At 42.8% G+C, this 22081-nt stretch overlaps 1 protein-coding gene across 1 annotated transcript in view; it reads left to right on the forward strand.

The window, feature by feature from the left end:
• The window catches only part of CCDC178 (coiled-coil domain containing 178), a 358769-nt gene that overhangs the window by 18762 nt on the left and 317926 nt on the right, over positions 1–22081 (forward strand). The window contains exons 2-4 of the mRNA XM_083187449.1: positions 6754–6893; positions 8914–8948; positions 9423–9505. Coding sequence (XP_083043575.1) covers positions 6768–6893; positions 8914–8948; positions 9423–9505 — 244 coding nt within the window. The 5' untranslated portion in view covers positions 6754–6767. The remainder of the gene's footprint in view (positions 1–6753; positions 6894–8913; positions 8949–9422; positions 9506–22081) is intronic.

Here is a 22081-nt window from a genome sequence, read left to right on the forward strand (position 1 = left end):
CACTTCCATGTCTAAAAATTGCACATTTTTGTTACTAAAAATCGCACTAAACCGCATGCGAATTCCAATTTTGTCTAAAAAATCGCATCCTATTACATTGTGACATGTGCAACTTTTTTTTTTGACACTTAAAAAAATCGCACCCTATTACATCTCACTCAGTGTAAAATGGGTTATTTTTCCAATTTCATATTGGTTTAATGAATTGGTCTCTGGATGTCCTACTTTAACATTAACTATGTAGATTTGTATATTTTCCAATTAAGCATCAAACACACATTGGTAGCCACAGTTAATGTAGCTGCACATCTTCATTTATGCTTTCACATTGAACATGTCTGCATTTGTTTGGTGATATATCTTATATTATATTTGGTTCTGTATCCATGAAAATATCCATTTTTGGGGGTTAGCCGCAAACAGTGGCGTAACTAGATACATGTGGGCCCCATAGCAAAAGTTTGTAAGGGTCCGTATTCATCAACTAATGCGGAAAAGTGCATATAGCGCATGATACTTTGACAGACAAAATGGTCCCCTCTCAGTTCTGGGCCCCATAGCAGCTGCACCCCCTGCACCTATGGTAGTTACGCCCTTGGCCGCAAATATTAAACTACAACTGGATGTAAGTTTTTTTATACTTGCTGCGATCTCTCCATTCACGCTGGTATCATATCCCCTAAAGGTTTCTATGGGGGATGCAATGCTGCCAGATGTATCAATAATGGTAATGCAAAGCTACAGTACAACCATCTCTGCACAGTGGTAGCCCATTGTACAGAGCAACAGATCAGGGACTGTAGTTCCGGCAGGGTTCCTCAGGAATTCTTCCCCAGAAGTGGCTGCTGTGAGACAGTGTGCACCCCCAGCAGTCATCACAGCACATCGATGGGACAGGCTCCAATCGGAACCCTTGTCCCTGTGGCTTCTGGATGGTGCATCTTATTTTTCAATAAAATGCAAATAATTAATTATTTTAAAAATGAATGCATTCAGGGCTTGTTTGAACCTATTCATTCTGCTTAATAAATGCATTTAAATGACAACAAAAATAAAACAATTTAAATTCAATGGTTCCCAACATTACAGTCTTAAATAATAGTACAGTCCTTTAGAATATGGATTTCCCTATGTGTAATGTGTAATTAGCTTCCAGCACAACATATTGTATTACTTAAAGGGCAGCGCATAAAAATGTGTGAAAACACAGTGCTAGAATGTATCACCAGTGCAGGTACGCTGTTGTGTGTGTGTGTATTGATTATTCCCAGATCATACGTTGGGTGAAATTTAATAGGATGAGAGTTTCAGAAAGTGAGAGATTTGGTAAAAAATCTCCAGATTTTTTAAAGCGGCAATCATTTACACGGCAAACTCAAACTGGTTTTGAAGTGTAAATGATTGCCGCTTTAAAAAATCTGGAGATTTTTTACCAAATCTCTCGCTTTCTGAATCTCTCCTCCTATTACCTTTCCTCCTTTATGTGCAAATTATCCCATCTGAAGCTGTAGTTCCTCAATCATATTTCACATTTAGGAAAAAATATAAAAATGTATTGATTACTTTTTCTTTGTTTGCATTTTAAATGTACTACTTAGGGTGTATTTACCTCAGTGCAAAAAAGGCAATAAATCAAACTTAATTAAAGCATTAACCACCAAGTGTTAATATAGTGCTGTGAAATGAATCCATATTATTCTTATGTTATTGTCAGAAATAATGGAAATGAAATGTTTGGACTAGTACCCGGGGCCGTGAAAATTCCAGATGAAATGCAACTTTAAATGAATCTATATTACTGCCCACTGTTCATGTTGGAAGTGATTTTTACTTAACCTCTGCTAGCAAAAGTTGTCTCTGCCTAATCTCTTATAAGTGGATCCTCAGGCGCTGACAACGTAGCATGCATTACCATATGCTGATCCTTTATGCTCAGTTTCAATTTAAATTCAGTTCACATAAAAGCAGTAATAAAGTGGAAAAGATTGTGCATGCATTCATGTGCTCATAACCTAATGGAACATCACACCAGAGGAAATTCACATTATCAAGTGGAGACTTCTGATACTCTTGTAAGAGTCTATGCTAGATTTTCTGTGTTGGCAGAAATTGGTCTGACCAGGTGGCCTGTGCACTTGTAAAAGTCACATATGTAATGCACCGTGATAAGCACATTCCTACTTGCAGAGCACATTTTATTTAATAGGACTCATAACATGTAATGCATACCTCCCAACTGTCCCGGTTACCGCGGGAATATCCAGGTTTTTGGGGACGTTCCCACATCCCGCCCGGGGCTGGCAGTGTCCTGCGGAGGGGTGGGGCAGTAGGGAGTCCCCACTGTCGTCCCTGAATAGATGCGGTGCGCATGCGCACCGTGTCTATTCATGCCCAACAGCGCCAAAAATGGGGCGTGGCCTCGCTAGAGACCCGTGATTATAGGCCATGCCCCCTTTCACTAGGCCACGCCCTCCTGCTCCAGCTTGAAAGTTGAGAGGTATGGTAATATATGGAATGGGATCATTGGATAGACATACATTAGGTCTCCAAGCATTAGGTCGGCCACTGAAGGTCACCATGCATGAAGGTCGACATGCGTGAAGGTCTACATAGGTTATGTTGACAGGTCATTAGGTCAACACAAGCATGTGGACATGGGGAAGGTCGATGGTCAAAATGTCGACATGGGGTTTTTCGCTTTTCTTGTCCCGAATATCAACACAGTCGACATGGACACTAAAAGCGTGCATCACTTCCCCTCACATGGCTGTACCAGATCCCCTAGCATGGCTGGCTTTCCTCAACATGCTTCGAGCAAGGTGTCTCAGTTTCATGGCGACTTTTTCATGTGTTGGCCAGCATTTTGCTTGTGTCGACCTTTTGTCTATGGTGACCATCTACTGTCAACCTATTAACTGTCGACCTAGACACTATAGACTGGATACTGCCCAAACAGGTCTCTTTTTGAATATTTAAGCGCAACAGCACTGGGTGGGGGGTCTGCAAACTGAAACCTGAACTGTTAAGGTGCGTACACACTGGTCGATATATCGATGAACCACCGGCCAGTGAGTACCAGCGATATGTCTGTGAACAGTGTCATCACAGATATATCACGTCTGCTGTGCAACACAGCCGATGGCCAATATATATCATATATATCTACCGACCGCTCGTACAGGTGCTGCAGGAGTCTGCGGTGATTGACAGCTCAAATGGTTTCGCAGCTTGGAATTTGCAGGCTATATGCTCAGAGGATCTCTGATAACACTGCAGAACTAAAGCTAAGATACTGAGCAGGTTATCATAATATGCATGAAATAGTCAGGTTCATGATACATGTATAATATTTTCCTTTGTAATTGTGCAATGTATGGTAAATATTAAGACGTATATTTAACTGTCGCAAGTATCCTCTTAGTTTCTGTAGAGGAACAGTATTGTCAGCCATGTTTATCTTGTCTACAGAGTTACATTTTTGAAAAATCCCTTCTATTGTTCTTTCATCATATACGATAGATCTTCTTTAATATGGAAGACTGGATTCATGAGGGTTTGGCCATTTCTGAAAGCCTTGGAAAAATTACAACAGGAGAAGCAGAGAAAATCACAAAACCAACCCTAAGGGGGCAATTCAATTAGGCAAAAGACTTACCACAGCAGGATTCTAGCTCCTGGTTAAATTGCCTGGAGCTACTCAATTATATCCTGTAGTAGGCTCCATATACCTCAGTAATCCCTAAGGCCAATGTCCTGTAAAGTATAGATTTTGTGTGAATGGCCTGGAACTATGCAATTCCATTGCGCAGTAAGCTTGCGATAAGCCCCAATGGTGCACATAACCCTGTTTTCTGTTTGCACTCTGCACCTTGTTCTGTACACCCACAGGATTCAATTCAGATGTACTTAAATATGTACACACTCCTAACCCGGTAGCTAAACGCTTGCAGTAAGTCCTGTAGCTACTTGCATTGCCCCAAAACTATGGGCCTCATTCAGATGCAATCGCACACAGTACCGATGTTGCGTGTCTGCGCATGCGTAGGCGGGTATCTGCGCATGTGCAGATGTATGGTGCGTGCACCCACGGCGACCTTCCGGTTTGCCGGGTGCACGCACCCATGGCGGTGTGTGTGTGTGGGGGGGGGGGGGTAATATGAGCGGGGGTTGCCGGGCTGCCCCATTACCTTATGGGAACGCCCAGCGTTCCATGGGCGTTCCCATGGTAATAAGGCAGGGACGCGGGTGGGAGGGGTGGGTAGCTGACATTACCGGATGTCAGCTGCCCGCCTATATCCATGCCAGCGTGCACGCAAATGTAAGTAACTGAAAAGTCACTTTTATAGGAGTGAACGCTAAACATCATTCGATGGTCGGTGACCATTGAAAGATGTGGACGGTTACCCGAGCCATGTGAATGGATGTTTATGCAAAACATCCATTCACAGCAGTTTGGGCGAAGCCGCACTTTGAGGGGGGTGGGGGCGGTCGTTCGCCGGGCGGGGTTTGGTGGACTTGCAAGGATGCGAATTCGTGGCCTTGCGAATCAACCAGAAAAACCCCCTATGTTTCTACTGTGGTTGATATTGATTTGGACATATGATTGGTAGGATGAGCTGTTGGACTACTGTGTACAGTACCTCTCTATATTGGGCATCCTAGGGGCTGGTGGATTGCCACAGGTATGGTCTGGAACTGACGACTACATCGGTGTTGGTCTGCAGTTGCAGCCTCATTAGGTGATGTAAAAGTGTCATAATCTTGTTTTTGGCATTATTGATACATTTGAGGAAATAAATATCACAGGAATGTTTACTCAACATCAACCTGTTTGACATTTTTTGGGGGGGGATTTCCAGTGATAATGATATTGTCTATTGATATTCTCTTACATATTCTTTTTTCTAACAGTAATAACAATAGATTACACGGATTCGGTATGAAATCCCGAGGGTCAAAATCCCGAATGGGTCAAAATACCGACAAGGACAAAATCCCGACATGGACAAAATCCCGACATGGACAAAATCCCGACATTTAAAATCCCGACATGGTCAAAATCCCGACATTTAAAATCCCGGACAGGGTCAAAATCCCGACATATAGAATGTACAGGTGAAACAGTCTACATGACTTTCGGTCGACAGGTGCGAGGTCGACATGGGTTTTTCACAGTTTTTTTACCCGAATGTTGACATGGACACAGTTGCAAGTGAACCGCAGCCCCTCGCATCGCTCGCTTTGCTCGCTATGTTCCGGGCACTGTGCCTCGCTGCTCTCGGCACACTATTTTATTCTCCCGCCACGCCGTAGTGGATGGTAGGGCATGAAATACCGCCTGTCGGCACATGTCGGTTCAAAAAACAGTGAAAAAACCCATGTCGACCTCGCACCTGTACATTCTATATGTCAGGATTTTGACCCTGTCGGGATTTTAAATGTCGGGATTTTGTCCATGTCGGGATTTTGTCCTTGTCGGTATTTTGACCCATTCGGGATTTTGACCCTCTCGGGATTTTGACCATCGGGATTTTGACTGCATCCCGATTACACATATAGGGGTTATTGCTCGGATGCAAATTTGAACCCTTGCGAGTGAACCAGAACCCGCCCTGCGAATGGCGGTACGCCCACCCCCCCTTGCAGCGTGTGTTTGCACACAGGGCCTGCGAATGGATGTTTAACATAAACATCTATTCGCAGCCTGTGAACGAACACCCAGCGACCATTGAATGATGTGGAACGTCCATGCATATCTAAGTGACTCTCAGGTCCCTTAGATTTGCGTGCACCCTCGGGAGGAAGTGGGCAGGCAGCTGACATCCGGTGATGTCAGCTGCCCACCCCCGACACGAACGTTACGGCCCGATTACCATGGCAACGCCCACTGATTACATTGGAACGCCCATGAAACGCTGGGCATTCCCATGGACGCGCCTATGCACCGCTAACCCACGCCCCTTGGCTGCAGCCTTGGGCCCAGCGAACTGTCTGTTCACTGTGACCGTACCTACCCAGCGCATTACCCAGAAATGCGGCTGCGCCAAACATCGATCCCTGTGCAAGCGACCGCTGGCTGCGAACGGACCAGAATAAGGTCCACAATACACTTTGTATTTAGTGTGGGATTCATTTTAATGGACTAATATACAGTAATTCATTTACAGTAGTTCACAGAACAATTTGTCAAGCCTGGGAACGCTCAGGCTGAGGTATTGTAGATATGCTACAGAACAACACAAAACTGATTTTGTTCATTTAATTTAATTCAACCATTTCAATTTTATAGTGTTTTGTCATTTTATAGTTATGAGCTTTCCATTTATATTGCGCAAATTCATTCTGCATATGTATTATTAATTCATTTAGTGTTTGACAAACTAATTATTGCATGGTATATTAGGGAGCACAACTTATTTAGAAAGTTTATGTCTGATTCTGAGTTGGGAGAAAAACCATGTTACACCACAGGTGGGCAAATTGGGAATGTGTAGAGAGATTTCGATTTGAGAGGGGCATGTCCTAGCTCAAATTCAATCACCATGTAGAAATAAGCTGTCCAGCATTTGTGGGCTACATGCAAAAGCAGCCAGTATTTACCTTGCATGTGCACATGCAAAAAAAAATGTTATTTGCACACCTAGCATTGCAAGCATGGTTTGTTTTACAAAGGAATCAGCCTTTTGGTAACTGCTTTGTAGATATGCATTGATTAATTGAAGAGATCACAAATGACTAGTGATTTAATTTCAGGTCTCAGTGAAAATATGTCTTCTGTAGACCTTATGAGAAGACGCAGTTGTGAACTGGTAAACACACCATTGCCTTGTGTTAACAAGGCCATTCACCACATTGAGAAACTGGAAGTGAAGATTAAAGAGGGGTTTGTGCAGGTTGGTAATATACAAATAAGACTGTACACAATATACAAGATTTTAAAGATATGTGTGATAATTCTACCACTAACGATATTATCAGGCATATCATCTAGTCTAGTGTGTACACACTATATTGTTAATGATTTATGCTCCCACTGGTTGTTATCCACACCCATAGCCATCGAAAACACTGCCAGGCCCCAGTAAAAAAAAAGGGGGCTTGGCCAGCGGAGGGGGCGTGACCAAGCCCCAGAAGAAAAAATAACAGTTAGCAGGGGATGCAGGTTGTGTATGGGCAGCCGACCAGGGAGAGAGAGGACAGGCTGAGAGAGGACACTGCAGCAGCCTGTACTCTCTACTCCACACTGCCCGGCTCCTTGCAACAGGGAGGGGGGAGCGGAACTCCGATGCCCCCACACCCCCTGTTGTCTGGACATGCAGTCAAATTTTGACTATCTTGTCAGCAACAATATCAGTCAGTGCAGGGGCCTAACTAGATATTCATAGGCCACATAGCAAAGGTTTTTAAGGGCCCGCTATTTAGCAACTGATTTTACTTAAACAGAAAAGATGGGCTCCCTTCAGCTCTGGGCCCCATAGCGGCTGCTCCCCTTGCACCTATGGTAGTTACGCCCTTGAATCAGTGTGTATGCACTTTATCATTTGTCAAGGAGCACCGGCAGTGCTAGGGAAAAATCATTAACTATATCCTAGTATAGTGCGTATGTACCTTTTCAGTATTCTGTCTAATATCTTGGAGTTCCTGCATGAAGTTCCCATGTGTAAGTACGCTTATTGTAAGCTCCCACATATTCATCTTTCCTTAGTCCTATTTTCAGCTCTGTCTAGGAAAGTTAGATATTATTTTTGTTGCAATTTGGTCCTTGGCGTTAAAACCTTATAGTGCAAAAAAGATAGGTGTATAATCACACATCTATAGTTATTTATGGACTTTCACTTCCATTGCACATACACAAGCTGACAAGCCAGATCATGTATGTACGCAATAATGGAGACTGGGTCAGTGAAGTGCTAAATTACCATTGCAGATAAAATGTAATGTTTGAAGTTGCGTTGACACTTAATCCATATATGTTACGCACCCTCCTTTTTTCCTTCTATGTAGCTAAATGCATCAGTTGTCAATCTATTTGCAACAAATACTTTTCAAAAGATATATTAGAAGCACAAGAGCTAAATGGAGGAGGAGTTATGTGTACAGTATCTACTCTATCTATCTATCTATCTATCTATCTATCTATCTATCTATCTATCTATCTATCTATCTATCTATCTCAGGGTTGCCTACTTTTAAAGTCTCCTCTCCAGGAGACTGTCAGCAGCACTTTGAAGGGCTGGGCCTGATGTAGACATCATCGAGCCCCACCCCCAGTACAGCAAACCCTGCAATTCACAGATCTTCAGGGAGGGGGTGGGGCTAAATTACGCAATTTGCATCTTTAGCCCTCCCTCAAAAAGTCGAAATTCGCGGGAAATTAACGCTGTCGCGGGGGAGATGCAGGTGGGTGGGAGCACCTTGCCCACCTTTCTGGGGGGCCAGGAGGTGGACGCTATTTTCGGGAGCATCCCGGCCATTCTGGAAGCCTGTGGCATTGGGATCCCCAAACTGTTATCTATTTGGCATAGGTAGTTTCCCCCTGGGATGGAATTGATTGGTCATCCTTATTTATAATGCCTCCACCCAAGTCTTAGATGTTTGACGCCTCCTTTGAAGCAGACTTGATAACACTTCAAAAAGTCTAGTACAAAATGGTTCATATAATCAACGCAATGTGCACCTCTGCTGGTTTGGTAAGATGTGCCTACCGATACCAAGATACCTCTACTGACCAGGTAGACACAGACACTCCAGCACAATTCACATATCAGGGGAAGTGTTACATGTACTCACTACTGTCATAAATGGAGTAAATGTTATTATGGAGGGTGATGTACATGGAGGGAGGTGCTATTATTCATGCTGACAAATGCACTTTCTGTATTTCATTATATAACGTGTTTTCATTATTTTCAGAATGAAGGTATTGATCAGAGAAGACGTATTAAATGGTAAGAATCTTCCTGCTTTCCAGTCCCTGTAATTACTATCGCCTAATATTGTCGCTCTGGCTACTCATAGACTTTGAATTGAAAATTAATCAGTAGTTAGGGGTATGAGTCAGTACAATGTTTTAATGTAAAATGAAAGTGCTGATATTGCCCATAGCAACCACAAAAAGATAGACTCTGATTACAACACCACCACTTGTCTGTTTTTACATAAACAACTATTCAAATTGAGCATAAACTAGTCAAATAAGTCATGTGTATGCATAGACCAATAAGCAGTGCTATGCAAATCATACAAAATGGTACCCTATTATATACCCCCCATTCTTTTTATTGTACCTGGAAAAGCAGTAACTCATTTCATCTGTAAGGAAGAGATCCACTATGATCATCCGTTATAAACCAAGCTCCCTTTTATTTACTTTTAACTTTCACATACCCAAAGTTTTTTCAACATCACATTTACATTTTTAGGGCTTCAAGTGACAATGGATCCGATGGAGTCAGAGATGTCACAGGAGAATTACGTATTACAGGTTTTGGTCTCATTGACAAAGGTAGGATATTCATGATTTGTGATATATATTAATACCCCCTTTCCATTGCCAAAAAAACCCAGTTAATTGCCGGATATGCCATGGAAATGGCTAAGTAGAAATGGCTAAAGGGAAAAAATCATGGGTCTAGTGACCTGTGATTTTTCCCTGGTAATGAGCAGAGTTTTTAGCGGGGAAAAAAACCCGCTAACAGTGCAGTGGAAACGGCTCTTCCCCAGGATTTTATACATGAGTAAACACAAAAGCTGCTGGCTGCTGATGTAACCTGAAAATAAGAAATTTCTAAATATATAACTGGGAGGCAACAGGGTGATAGAATATTAGTTTCTGTGGTCATGTAGATGGAATACAGAGTTATGAGTATGCAAACATCTGGCTATTTGAGACAGGACTTTGCGCCCAGGGTAGGATACCCTGATCTGGGTTTTAAAGACATTTTGAGACTTGCAGTCAACACAATCTCCATCAAGATATTACCATATCTAACTCCAATAATATTTATAATAATTCCAAGACACAAGAGGACCAGGACACCTAGCATAGTCTATACACATATACACATCAATGGTATAGTATTTTTGGGGTCTCCTGTGGCATTTTCTCCTCTACTCTACTCTTGCTGTTGGACTCACCTCCAGTGCTCTGTGTTTGGGTATAAAGGTGACTCCAGTGCCCTGTAGGTGCCTTCTAATACTGTAAGACACCTCTTGTGCTCTGTAAAAAAGAACAGAATAGAACTGCGCAATAAAGGGGGAAATAGCACATGCAATTTATTTATGTACTAATATGAGAACATATAAAACATACACAGAAATTAAGACACAATTAAGAAAATTAAAAAAAAAGGGTTGGGGTACATAAAATATTAATGCACAACCGGTCGTGTCTAGTTAGTATGCAAGTTTAAAAACATATAAGTTTTGCTTCCCTTGAATTGGTCACGGTCATATGAGTGTGTTAGTTGATTAGAATGCTGGTTTAGTAACAGTCTTGTTTAAGGATTAGTGGAATAACTGTCCAGGTTTTTATGTCTGGCCAGACAATTTGTATTTGGGGTACCTTACAGCTGCCACCTGTAATTCCTCCGGTCTCCTAGTGGATGGTGCTGAATCACCTTTCTTGGTCCAACTATATCTGGAGTCACCTTTGGGCTGGTGGTCTGATGGTAAATCTGTATGGTTTCCCCTGTGGTGCAAAAAGAATTGAAGATAACCAACGCGTTTCCCCGCCTCCGGTAACGGTCTCAGCCGCTTTTTCAAGGAAAAGAATAGAATAACTTGCTATTCTTCTTTTCCTTAAAAAAGCCGCTGAGACCGTTACCGGAGGCTGGGAAACCGGTTGGTTATCTTCAATTCTTTTTGCACCACAGGGGAAACCATTCAGATTTACCATCAGACCAGCAGCCCAAAGGTGACTCCAGATATAGTTGGACCAAGAAAGGTGATTCAGCACCATCCACTGGGAGACCGGAGGAATTACAGGTGGCAGCTGTAAGGTACCCCAAATACAAATTGTCTGGCCAGACATAAAAACCTGGACAGTTATTCCACTAATCCTTAAACAAGACTGTTACTAAACCAGCATTCTAATCAACTAACACACTAATATGACCGTGACCAATTCAAGGGAAGCAAAACTTATATGTTTTTAAACTTGCATACTAACTAGACACGACCGGTTGTGCATTAATATTTTATGTACCCCACCCCTTTTTTTTTATTTTCTTAATTGTGTCTTAATTTCTGTGTATGTTTTATATGTTCTCATATTAGTACATAAATAAATAGCATGTGCTATTTCCCCCTTTATTGCGCAGTTCTATTCTGTTCTTTTTTTCTGGTAATCAATTTGGGGAACCGAGCTACCCCTTATAGAACAGCAGCAGATAATGGGGTGTGATAGTCTATGCTATACCAATTATTGTAACGGATTAGTAAGGTCAACCCACTCACAGCGCAGGACTTAGCCAAAAACTCTCTTTTTTTTCTTGTGCTCTGTGGCTGTTGGGCATGCAGGTTGGGGGGGGGGGGGGGGGGGCAGCTGTGCTTTCGGTAGTTAGAGAAGTGGCTCAATTGTGCTCTATATGGGGAAGGGGACAAGCTTTGTTGTATTGGGCAGCAGGGACCCCAAATGTGCTCTCTGTAAAGGACCACCAAGTCAAAAAGGGCATAGTTGGGGGGCCCCAAGCTGTGCGCTCTCTCTGGGGGGGGGGGCACAACTTTGCTCTATTTAGTTGGAAGACCCCCACACTGTGCCCTCTCAACTTTGTTCACTTTGACAGCAGGGCCCCCAACTATGCTCCCTGTGGCATTGGGATCCCGAACTGTTATCTATTTGGCATAGGTAGTTTCCCCCTGGGATGGAATGTATTGGTCATCCTTATTTATAATGCCTCCACCCAAGTCTTAGATGTTTGACGCCTCCTTTGAAGCAGACTTGATGACACTTCAAAAAGTCCAGTACAAAATGGTTCATATAATCAATCAACGCAATGTGCACCTCTCCTATGACACTGTCTCTACTTTCTCCAGGGAATAGGCAATGTGCCTTGTGGTGACACGACACTATCAAATGTCATTTTGCCAGTGTGTTTAGACAAAGATCATATACTGTATTATGTGTTTGTGTGACAGGAGACAGCCTGGAGTTAGTGGGAGTTGGGACAGCATGCATGTAGCCCACTTTCTGAATATGCACAGACTACTTGCTGACTCTCCCTGAATTTCAGGGAGAGTCTCTAATGCTGGCCACACATCAGACCAACTTTCTTCCAACCATCCAACTAGTTGGTTGGATGGAATAAAAACCTGGTACTGGATAAGAGCAAATGTATACATAGTTACATAGTAGGTAAGGCTGAAAAAAGACATGCGTCCATCTAGTTCAACCTGGAAATGTAGTTTGTAATTCTCATTTGTTTTCCAAATAGGAAAATGGAAAAACAACTGTCACTCAGACAATGTACTGTAATTGGACCTATTTTATTTAAACAATTTCACTGAAAGATTTTGTCCATTCTCCTGAGTTTGTGAGCAAATTGCTTATTGGCATTTGCCCCCATACAGTACCAGATCTTCAGTCCAACCAACCAACTAGTTGGATGGTTGGAGGAAAGTTGGTCTGATGTGTGGCCAGTATAAAACAGTGGTGTTCTCTTTGATTTTCTGATGAGTATAGCAATCTGACTGTAGCCGAGCAAGGTTGGTGCAGATGTGTGGGGGGGGCATAGCTGTCTACCATCATGAAAGAAACAATAAGAATGATGCGTACTACAAATAAAATGACTTCTGCTCTCCATATAGTTTATATACAGTATGTTGAAGTCAGATTTACGATGCAGTTCACCCCCTCTTCAGTGCCACACACATGCTTACACAATCCTCCTGAAATGCTTTTTTAAAAATAGGCAAGAATGCAATTTCACACTATATTATATTAGACTGGCGCAGTTCTCCTTCTGCTACTGGGCAGGTAAACACCTCCCCGCCAGTGTAAAAATCCAGTGCATGTGGCTGCGAATGGCTTCGCAGCCATGCGAAGAGGGGGAAATTCATTTGCAATCACCCACCATCGAATGGATTTCCCCCACCCAACCGCATAGCTCAATACTTACTCAGCAGCTGCGATAATCCTGGAGTCTTCGGGTACAATGCTGATGTGAGAGGCCCTCACCTGCAATGGCCAGGTTCGCCTGCATTTCTTCTGTCACTCCTAGAAAATGGCCTGTCTGCCAGTGATAAAATACCATCGCTGGCTTTGTTCACAGGGGTATCTTACGCATGCACACAGCGTGCTGTGTGCATACAAGGTCTATATATATATATATATATATATATATATATATATATATATATATATATAGATCGATGGAAGAAAAAGCAGGCACTCCAGGGACTTGATACAAAACGTGTATTGAAAAATCAACGATAAAAGACAGCCAACGTTTCGAGGCAACAACGCCCCTTTGTCAAGGCAATATTATAAGTGTAAAGCAGCAATCAATAGTGTAAATGTGACTCACCCTTAAATAAGGTGTCAGCTCGCCTCTGTTAGCCTGGAGGCGAGCTGACACCTTATTTAAGGGTGAGTCACATTTACACTATTGATTGCTGTTTTACACTTATAATATTGCCTTGACAAAGGGGCGTTGTTGCCTCGAAACGTTGGCTGTCTTTTATCGTTGATTTTTCAATACACGTTTTGTATCAAGTCCCTGGAGTGCCTGCTTTTTCTTCCATCGATCTAACTATTGCTTAGCCGAGCACCAGGGCGGCTGACTCCGGATAGGAGAGTGCCAGTCCGTCTACCCACTATATATATATATATATATATATATATATATATATATATATATATATATATACATACATAAAATCATGGCTGTGAATTCTCAGTGAAGGTAGCATTAACTAACAAAATAGAGTACTTGTTTTTATGTGTTCTATAATGCAAAAATATTTTGTTACGAAGAAATAAGAGGACCTTGCATAGGCAAAGGCGTGGGGTTTGTGGTTGGCAGGAAACCCCCTCCTCTTGTCAAGTGCCTTAAATTATGACAACAATAGCACTGGTATATAATATGATCAGTAGAGCTGCCACCACATCATGCAGTGTAAGGGACAGAGCAGAGCTGCTGCACTTGCCTAGTGTACCAGCTTCTTCTACCACATTTACTGTATGTGTGCATCTGAGCCCTCATACATCGCAATGGACCAGAGAGCAGCTACCAGGAGGAAGAGACAGGAGCCTAAAGGAGCCCATACACGGTCCGTTGTGTATGGCTCCATTCTGTACTATGCGATGCGCGCTCCCGCGCATTACATAGTACGATACAAAAAGTATGTGCTGCACATACTTTTTGTACTAGGTACACATCGGATCGGATCGCAGTGCATGCACACTCAAGGCCGGTGCTACCACTAGGCAGCTTTGGCTCTGGCCACTGGAGGGCGCCCATTGTTCAGCCCAACATTTAAAGGAAACAGCAGGTCACATGAGTGGCTATAACATTTCTCCCAGCACCATGCTTTAAAGAAAAATGATTTCTGCGGTGCCTGGGAGATGTGGAAGCAATTAAGCAGACACCCGCATCCACTAGCTGCTAGCAGCAACCCCACCAGCGGCGCTCTAATACCCTCTGACGCTACAGTACAGTCCCCGTCTACACCATTGAGCTTCCCAGCCCCTGTACCTTCCTCAGAGGCAGGGTGCAGCTGGCTGATCTGCCATGCTGCAGGACGTGCTGCTGTCACTGTGCTGCTGTGGTGAGTGTGACTGTGCTTTTTTACAAGAGACACTGTGCAGAGCAGGGACACTGCATGCCCCCGCCCCTCAGTGGTGAACTGTGCGGGGGTATGCCTTCAGGTGACAGATCCACAGAAAACAACTAGTGTCTGTCCAGGGCCGACTACAGAGCCCTGTATAGAGAGCTGTAGTCTGACAGGGTGTGCTCATAACTGTCAGCACTGTGACTGAATGTTTTGCCTAGGGTGCCAAAAAACCTTGCACCGGCCCTATGCACACTGCATGCACTAGGGATGTGATCCGATCCGATGTGTGCTGTTTAAGCACACAACGGATCCTATTAACAGACCGTGTATGGGGGGCTTTACTCCTGAAGTGGGAGATTGTGAGCTTAGAAAGTGCAGTAATGGTTCTATTGTTTGTGTCTTTATTTATTATATGTTTAACCTTTTACTGACCTCTTCTCTTATTTCAATTGAAACAGCCTATACTATAGACCATCTGTACTGTTAAATATTAATACTGTATTCCATACGGTATCCAATTTATAAAAAGAACAATTTTCAAGGCTTTTACTGCTCCCCCAGACTCTCAAACTTTTACTCCAATGCGCTTCAGAGTGGGAGATTTGGGATTACATTTGAAAACCTCCCCTCTAAAAATCCTGTGTTTGACATTGCCTTGTAAAAGTCCTAGGGTGACTATGATGATAAAATACTGGTGTAGGTAGTAGAAGGTGATAAGTGTCTTGTGACAATATATTGACAAAAAAAAGTTGATAGATTGATATCATTTAGGTAGCTTGTTTGCAGAGCATTTTCCATCAGTAATGCCAACACAAATATTTATTTGGCTATAGTTTCTTAGATTGTAGCATTGTAATTCTGTGATTTTAATAGACGTAAGTAAATATAGGAATAATCCACAGTAATATCTGATAAACAAGTTGTGAATGATGTAAGACTAAAATCCACTACAGAAGATTGAGATAAACAACAGATCCCCTTGCATATCGCCTAACATTCGGTTTACAGTGTACACACACAATTATGATACACAGCGAGATTGCAGCACAGCTAAAAATAAATAATCCTCTTTAAATGCTTTGGTTTTCGATTGTTTATGATCATTTATAGGCACAGTTTTTATTTACTATGAGACCATCTGAAGCAATACTTCTTGAAATGAAATAATTATTGAAAATCACAAATAGTTTTTTTTATTTCATAAGGAAATATCAAATGGTTGCCCTTTAAGGATACATATTGTCATGATCCTAACTTACTACACTCATGTTTTACTAGTTGCATGGGTGGTGCAGTTGATGTGATTGCAAAAGGGGCACAGCAGCTGAGGGGACAACCAGCAAACCTTTGCACCATGGAGACATTTTTTAAAACCCTGGGGGAAATTTACTAAGATCGAATGGGTATGAATGCACCCATTCGTTGTGATATATGACTGGGACTGGGTGCCAGGCAAAATTACTAACAGCCAAATTCAGGTGATTTGCCGTTTTTATAAACGGCAACTTCAGCCGAATTTGGCTGTACGAATGAATACACCATCGATAGATCTCAGCCATAGAGTTCTATTTGATCAGCTTTACAATCATTCAGCTACGAATTCAGCAGTAAATATGACTGGAAAATATTCCTCATTCTCCAGGCCTCTTTGGCTGATCCATGCAGGCTTCTCTGTGTAAAAATAAGAAAAATACATTTAAAAACCCGTGAGGTCCCCCTACGAGCATAATCAGCCCCAGACGCTTTGAGCCAGTTCTGGTTTCAGGAATACTGGGGGAATAAATTGTTGGGGTCCCCTTGTATTTCTATAACCAGCATCAGGCCATCCTAGGTTCTCAAAATATGGGGGACAAAAGGAGTAGGGGTCCCCCGCATTTCAGAAACCAGCACCGGGCTCAAGCAGCCAACAGCGTCATGCCACAGCTGGGGGACACTTTTTACATAAGATCCCCCGGCCAAAGCATGAGCATTGTGGCTGGTCAGCCCAGGCCAGGTAACTGGGGGAGTGAGGACCCCCCCATTCAGGGGAACCCCTGCCCAGTCTGAAGACTGGAGCTATTCCTGCCACCCCTGGGCTGTGGTTGGTTGACAGGCATGTGTGGGTTGGGGTTGGAGCAGGAACACCAGGATTCACTCTACTCCCAGTTCGGTTGCTGGGCCACCTTGTGAGGTGACATCATCATCTCACGAATCCCTGTCTCTTCACTATATGTATTTGTAATTATACATTAATGTTTTTAAAAAAGTCCCCAGACACGATAGCATGGTCTAGGCCAGTAGAAACTGCTGGTCAGGATTTGAGACAAGCTTTGTGAGCTGAGTCTTGCAAGCTCCTGATTTAAAAAGAAAAGTTTGTATTGCTGACTGGTGCTTCTGGTACAGAATAAGGGGAAGTCCTTTCCTAATAGGTATATGGGGAAGAAAAGCCCATCCTCTACCTTAGCTGGAAATCACTGCCCACAGAACGTAAGTACTCAACTGTAGAGCGGGAATCAGTTGTAAGTTACAAGGACCACACACTTCAGTAGATAAAAAGGTGAGAGGCAGGAGCTTAGCTAGAAATATGTGTTCCCCATAGCAACATTTTGAAGGGGACCAGGTCCTATTGCTTCTAGAGAGACACCTCTCTACAGCAGTTGTTCATTCTAAGCCCCGTAATAGTGTCCTAGTTACTGAACCATAGTAGTGCCTTGGGTAATGTTAAGCCCCATAGTGGTGCCAGTTTATTTTATAAACAATAGGAGTAACCTGGTTCACATGATGTCACATTGTAGGGCTACCAATACACATCATGTCATACAATACACATAATTCACATTACTATATACAATGTCCCCAGTTCATATTATGCCAAATTACATCAACCCAGTTCCTATGACACCACATTGCAGGGCCTGACTTCATTTTATGCCACATTACACTGCCACAGTTCATATTATGAAGCATTATAATACTCTCTAGTTCATTTTATGACACATTACAATGAGCTGGTCCATCCGCATAACTAAATATATTGTAAGCCGAAAGGCAAAAGTTTTGAGGGCCCCTATGTAGCAGAGTGGTGGAAAAGTTTATAAGACATGTAACTTTGACAGGGAAGATTGTCCCCCAATAGCTGTAGGCCCCATAGCATACCCTCGGATAGAAGGTCTGTAGATTTGAGGTCTATAAATTACATTATTCTCCTGTAGATTCTGTTGTAGATCCTTAAGGATAAGATTTTATCATTAATCAATTTACTCAAAGGCAAAGGAATTTCGGGTAAAATATATGACAGCCGACAAAACAGAAAAATTTAAAAATGCCGATCACAAAGACAGAGGCTTCCTGAATTTCAGGCTTTTAGGAGAGCTGCTGAAATCTTTCAGCCGGGAGAAGTGAAAACAAAATGAAAATTGTAGAGAAAAGCTCAAGTTCTAACATCAAGTATATACTTAAACACAATAACACTTGTTTTCCACTAGTGGAAAAGATGCACAAATAACATTACAAAGATGCTTTTAAGATTTCTACACAGTTCATGTTGCTAAATAGACCGACATTTATCATGATCTAACATTACATAATAATTTTTGTCAGTTCTTGTTGCTTGCTTAGGTGGCCATACACAGGGAATACTTGTCTAAAGCACGAGTTGGACCTGTTTTTCCTTGAACTCCCCCGGCAGCTCCCCAGAAAGGCTCCATCCACCTTGGCACTTGATGTGCCCTTTTTTTTACATGCGATAAACCACATGTAAAAGGACTCCTGGAGAGCTGCCTGGGGGAGTTTAAGGGAAATCGTATGCAATACATCGCAGGTACTGAAAAGCACCCACGATGTGCCGCTGACGGTCTGATTACGATTTATCTTATGTGTTGCATATAATGGGTGAGATTTAATAGGATGAGAGATTCAAAAAGTGAGAGATTTGGTAAGAAATCTCCAAATTTTTTAAAGCAGGAAATCATTTGCACTTCAAAATCAAACTGGTTTTGCAGTGTAAATGGTTGCTGCTTTAAAAAAACAGGAGATTTCTTACCAAATCTCTCACTTTTTGAATCTCTCATCCTATTAAATCTCACCCAAGATCTACTGGCTCCGATCTGATGCGCACAGGAACACACATCAGAACCGATCTGATTTGGCCAATATATATCTGCCGATCCGTCATAATCGGATGAAAACAGGTCAAATCGGACCTGTGTATGGGCACCTTTAAATAGTACTAGATTGGATCATCCTTCACCAGGGTCCTCATGTCATCTAATGTTTGCTTTTTTTTTTTTAAATGTATTTGTTTAAAACGTAGTGAATTTGTACAGAAGTAGTAGCAGTAATAATAATAATATGCCTGACTTGATTTTTGTAAATATTTAATTTTTGTATACTTTAATATATTGAATCTCTAGTATAGAGCCTATCATTTTACCACATATAATCAAATACAGATGTATTCATGACATACTTGCCTACTTTTGAAAACTAGTTTCAGGGAGATTATAATTGGTAACAGAATTTTGCACAGCGCCCCATTGAAGAGGCGTGTCATGTTCTACCCAAAGGGTGTGTCTAGTTCCATATATGGAGAGATTGTGAACGTGGCACCTAGAAGCGTGGGTGTGTACTGCTACATCTGATTGGAATCTTAAAATGACTTATATCCAAATGTAGATGAGCCCCAAAGCAGTTAGTAAGAGCTACTATACTTGGTAAAGTGCTAGGAAATGGTGCTGATGATTCAATGTAAATGTATCTATATCTCATTCCTTTTTTCATCCAAAAATTAGTCTACCAATCTCTCTCATTTCACCTAGCCCACATTGTATTTGGGCTAGGTGAGCTAGGTGTAATGTGGGCTAGGTGAAATGAGGGAAATTGCTAGACTAATGAGAAAGAGAGTACGGACGGTGTAATGGTTAGCATTACTGCCTCACAGCGCTGAGGTCATGGGTTCGATTCCCACCATGGCTCTAACTCTGCGGAGTTTGTATATTCTCCTCGTACTTGCTTGGGTTTCCTCCGGGTACTCCGGTTTCCTCCATCAATCGAAAAATATGTTGGTAGGCTAATTGGCTCCTAACAAAATTAACCCTAGAATGAATGTGTGTGCGTTAGAGATGAGCGGGTCCGGATCCCGAGATCCGTCAGATCCGAATATCGGGATCCGGGTCAGGATCCGAGTCGGCTCGGGAGTTCCCGCCTGAATTCCGGACCAATAACGAGGCCGAACGTCATCATCGCGCTGTCAGATTCTCGCGGGATCTTATAAAAGATGCACGCGCGCTCCGCCATCTTCACTCCAGTCTTGGAGAGGGGACATAGTGCAGGGGAAGCTCCGTGTGCCCTGTGCTGTACTCCTTGACACGTGCTCCGTGCTGCTGTGCGGTGCTTTCTGTGCTTTGCTGTGCTGTGGTCCATGCCCTCACTGACCTGTGTCCTCACTGTCCTGTGCCCTCACTGACCTGTGCTCCGTGCACTTGTTGAGACTCAGTGACAAGATTTATAGCCCTGACCCCTGGCCTGTAGTAGTGAACAAGCTACTTTGTGGTGATAATAACTGATAAGCCCTGTGTAGTTGACAGAGTTATAGAGCCAGCTATTAGGCAACTTGTAACTAGTGTGACAGTTGTGATTTATACCCCTGAGCTCTGAGTCTGCAGATTAATGCAAGTGGCTGTGTCTAGTGTGACAACATATATATCCTGTGTCGACATATATATCCAGTGTCTAGTGTGACAGTAGTGGGACATTTATCCTGTGTTTACAGTGACGACATATATATCCTGTGTCCAGCCAGTGTGACATAAATATTATCCAGTGTCTAGTGTGACGAGCGACATATATCCAGTGTCCATTGTGTCGACATATCCAGTGTGTCCAGTGGGACATTTATCCTGTGTTTACAGTGACTACATATATATCCTGTGTCCAGCCAGTGTGACATAAATATTATCCAGTGTCTAGTGTGACGAGTGACATATATCCACAGTGTCCATTGTGTCGACATATCCATATGGATGGCTGGGTGGGAGAGCCCCAGAAAATCTTTTTCTTGCTCTTTTTTCGTCTTTTTTTCACTCTTTGGAGCAATAAATATTTTTTTGGGATATGATGGATGAATGGTGGGGAGAGGAAGTCCAAACAGCTGGGGATGGTCATCCAATTAGACCGAGTGTGCGGCTTCGGGAGGGACACACGTGAAGTTGTGAAGTGGTGAGGGAGGTAACGGAACACACGCCTAGCCAGTCATATCAAACGAATTAACCTTAGCTGTAAATTGGGTGACAGATGTCGTAGACTGATAGACCTCACAACCTAGATAGGGGTCTATAAGGGTAGACTAGATAGGGATCTCCAAACCAGGGGTCCTAGAGAGGTGGAGGAACTCGGTTATCTGCCACCAATTACCCCCCTCCCCTCCACCCATTAGGTGATGGATAAGGAGGCAACTGGTAATGTTTCCAGAGTTCATCAACCTGATCACGACAGATACAGTAGGGGTCTTATTAGATTTTAAACTGATCAGAACAGATAAACACTTGCCGCAGGTTAGAAGTCAGTCTCTGCACAGACCGGCGGCGGCGCAGGAAACTCATACAGGGGAAATTGGGCCAACTACAGTAAATGAAAACAATTTTGTGAGCTGTGAAGTGATCAAAATTTTTAGAAATGAGTGGAAACTAATGTTATTGAGCTTAATAACACTTAAGGGGCAAAAACAGGCCCAAATTCTGTTATTTTAGCAATATTTAGCATTTTTCCCAAAAAATCCAGATCCAAAACCAAAACCAAAACCCGCAAGGGTGGTTTTGCCAAAACCAATCCAGATAAAAAACACGAAGGGAGATCCAGATCCAAAACCACAACCAAAACCCGAAAAAGTGCCCGCCGCTCATCTCTAGTGTGTGTGTGTGTACATGTGGTAGGGAATATAGATTGTAAGCTCCACTGGGGCAGGGACTGATGTGAGTGTTCGAATATTCTCTGTAAAGCGCTGCGTAATATAATATGTGTATGCTATATAAGAAACTGCTAATAAATGAGAGGGAGATTGCTGCTATTTCAGGAAGTCTTCTGCAGGAGGGTAGGCAACTATGATTCATGATCTCTTAACCCCTTCCCGACATTTGACGTATATATACGTCATGGCCGGGATGTACTTCCCGACACATGACGTATATATACGTCATGACTTTAAACTGTCACCGCGTCTAGGGAAGCGGTGACAGAGGGACGATGTCTGCTGTCCCTGACAGCAGACATGTCCCAGCATGCCCAGGGGGGGCGGCGATGCCTCCCCCCCGTCGGCGATCACTGCGATTGG

Source organism: Crinia signifera, chromosome 5, assembly GCF_055691185.1.
Source record: "Crinia signifera chromosome 5, ASM5569118v1, whole genome shotgun sequence".
Lineage (NCBI taxonomy): Eukaryota > Metazoa > Chordata > Amphibia > Anura > Myobatrachidae > Crinia > Crinia signifera.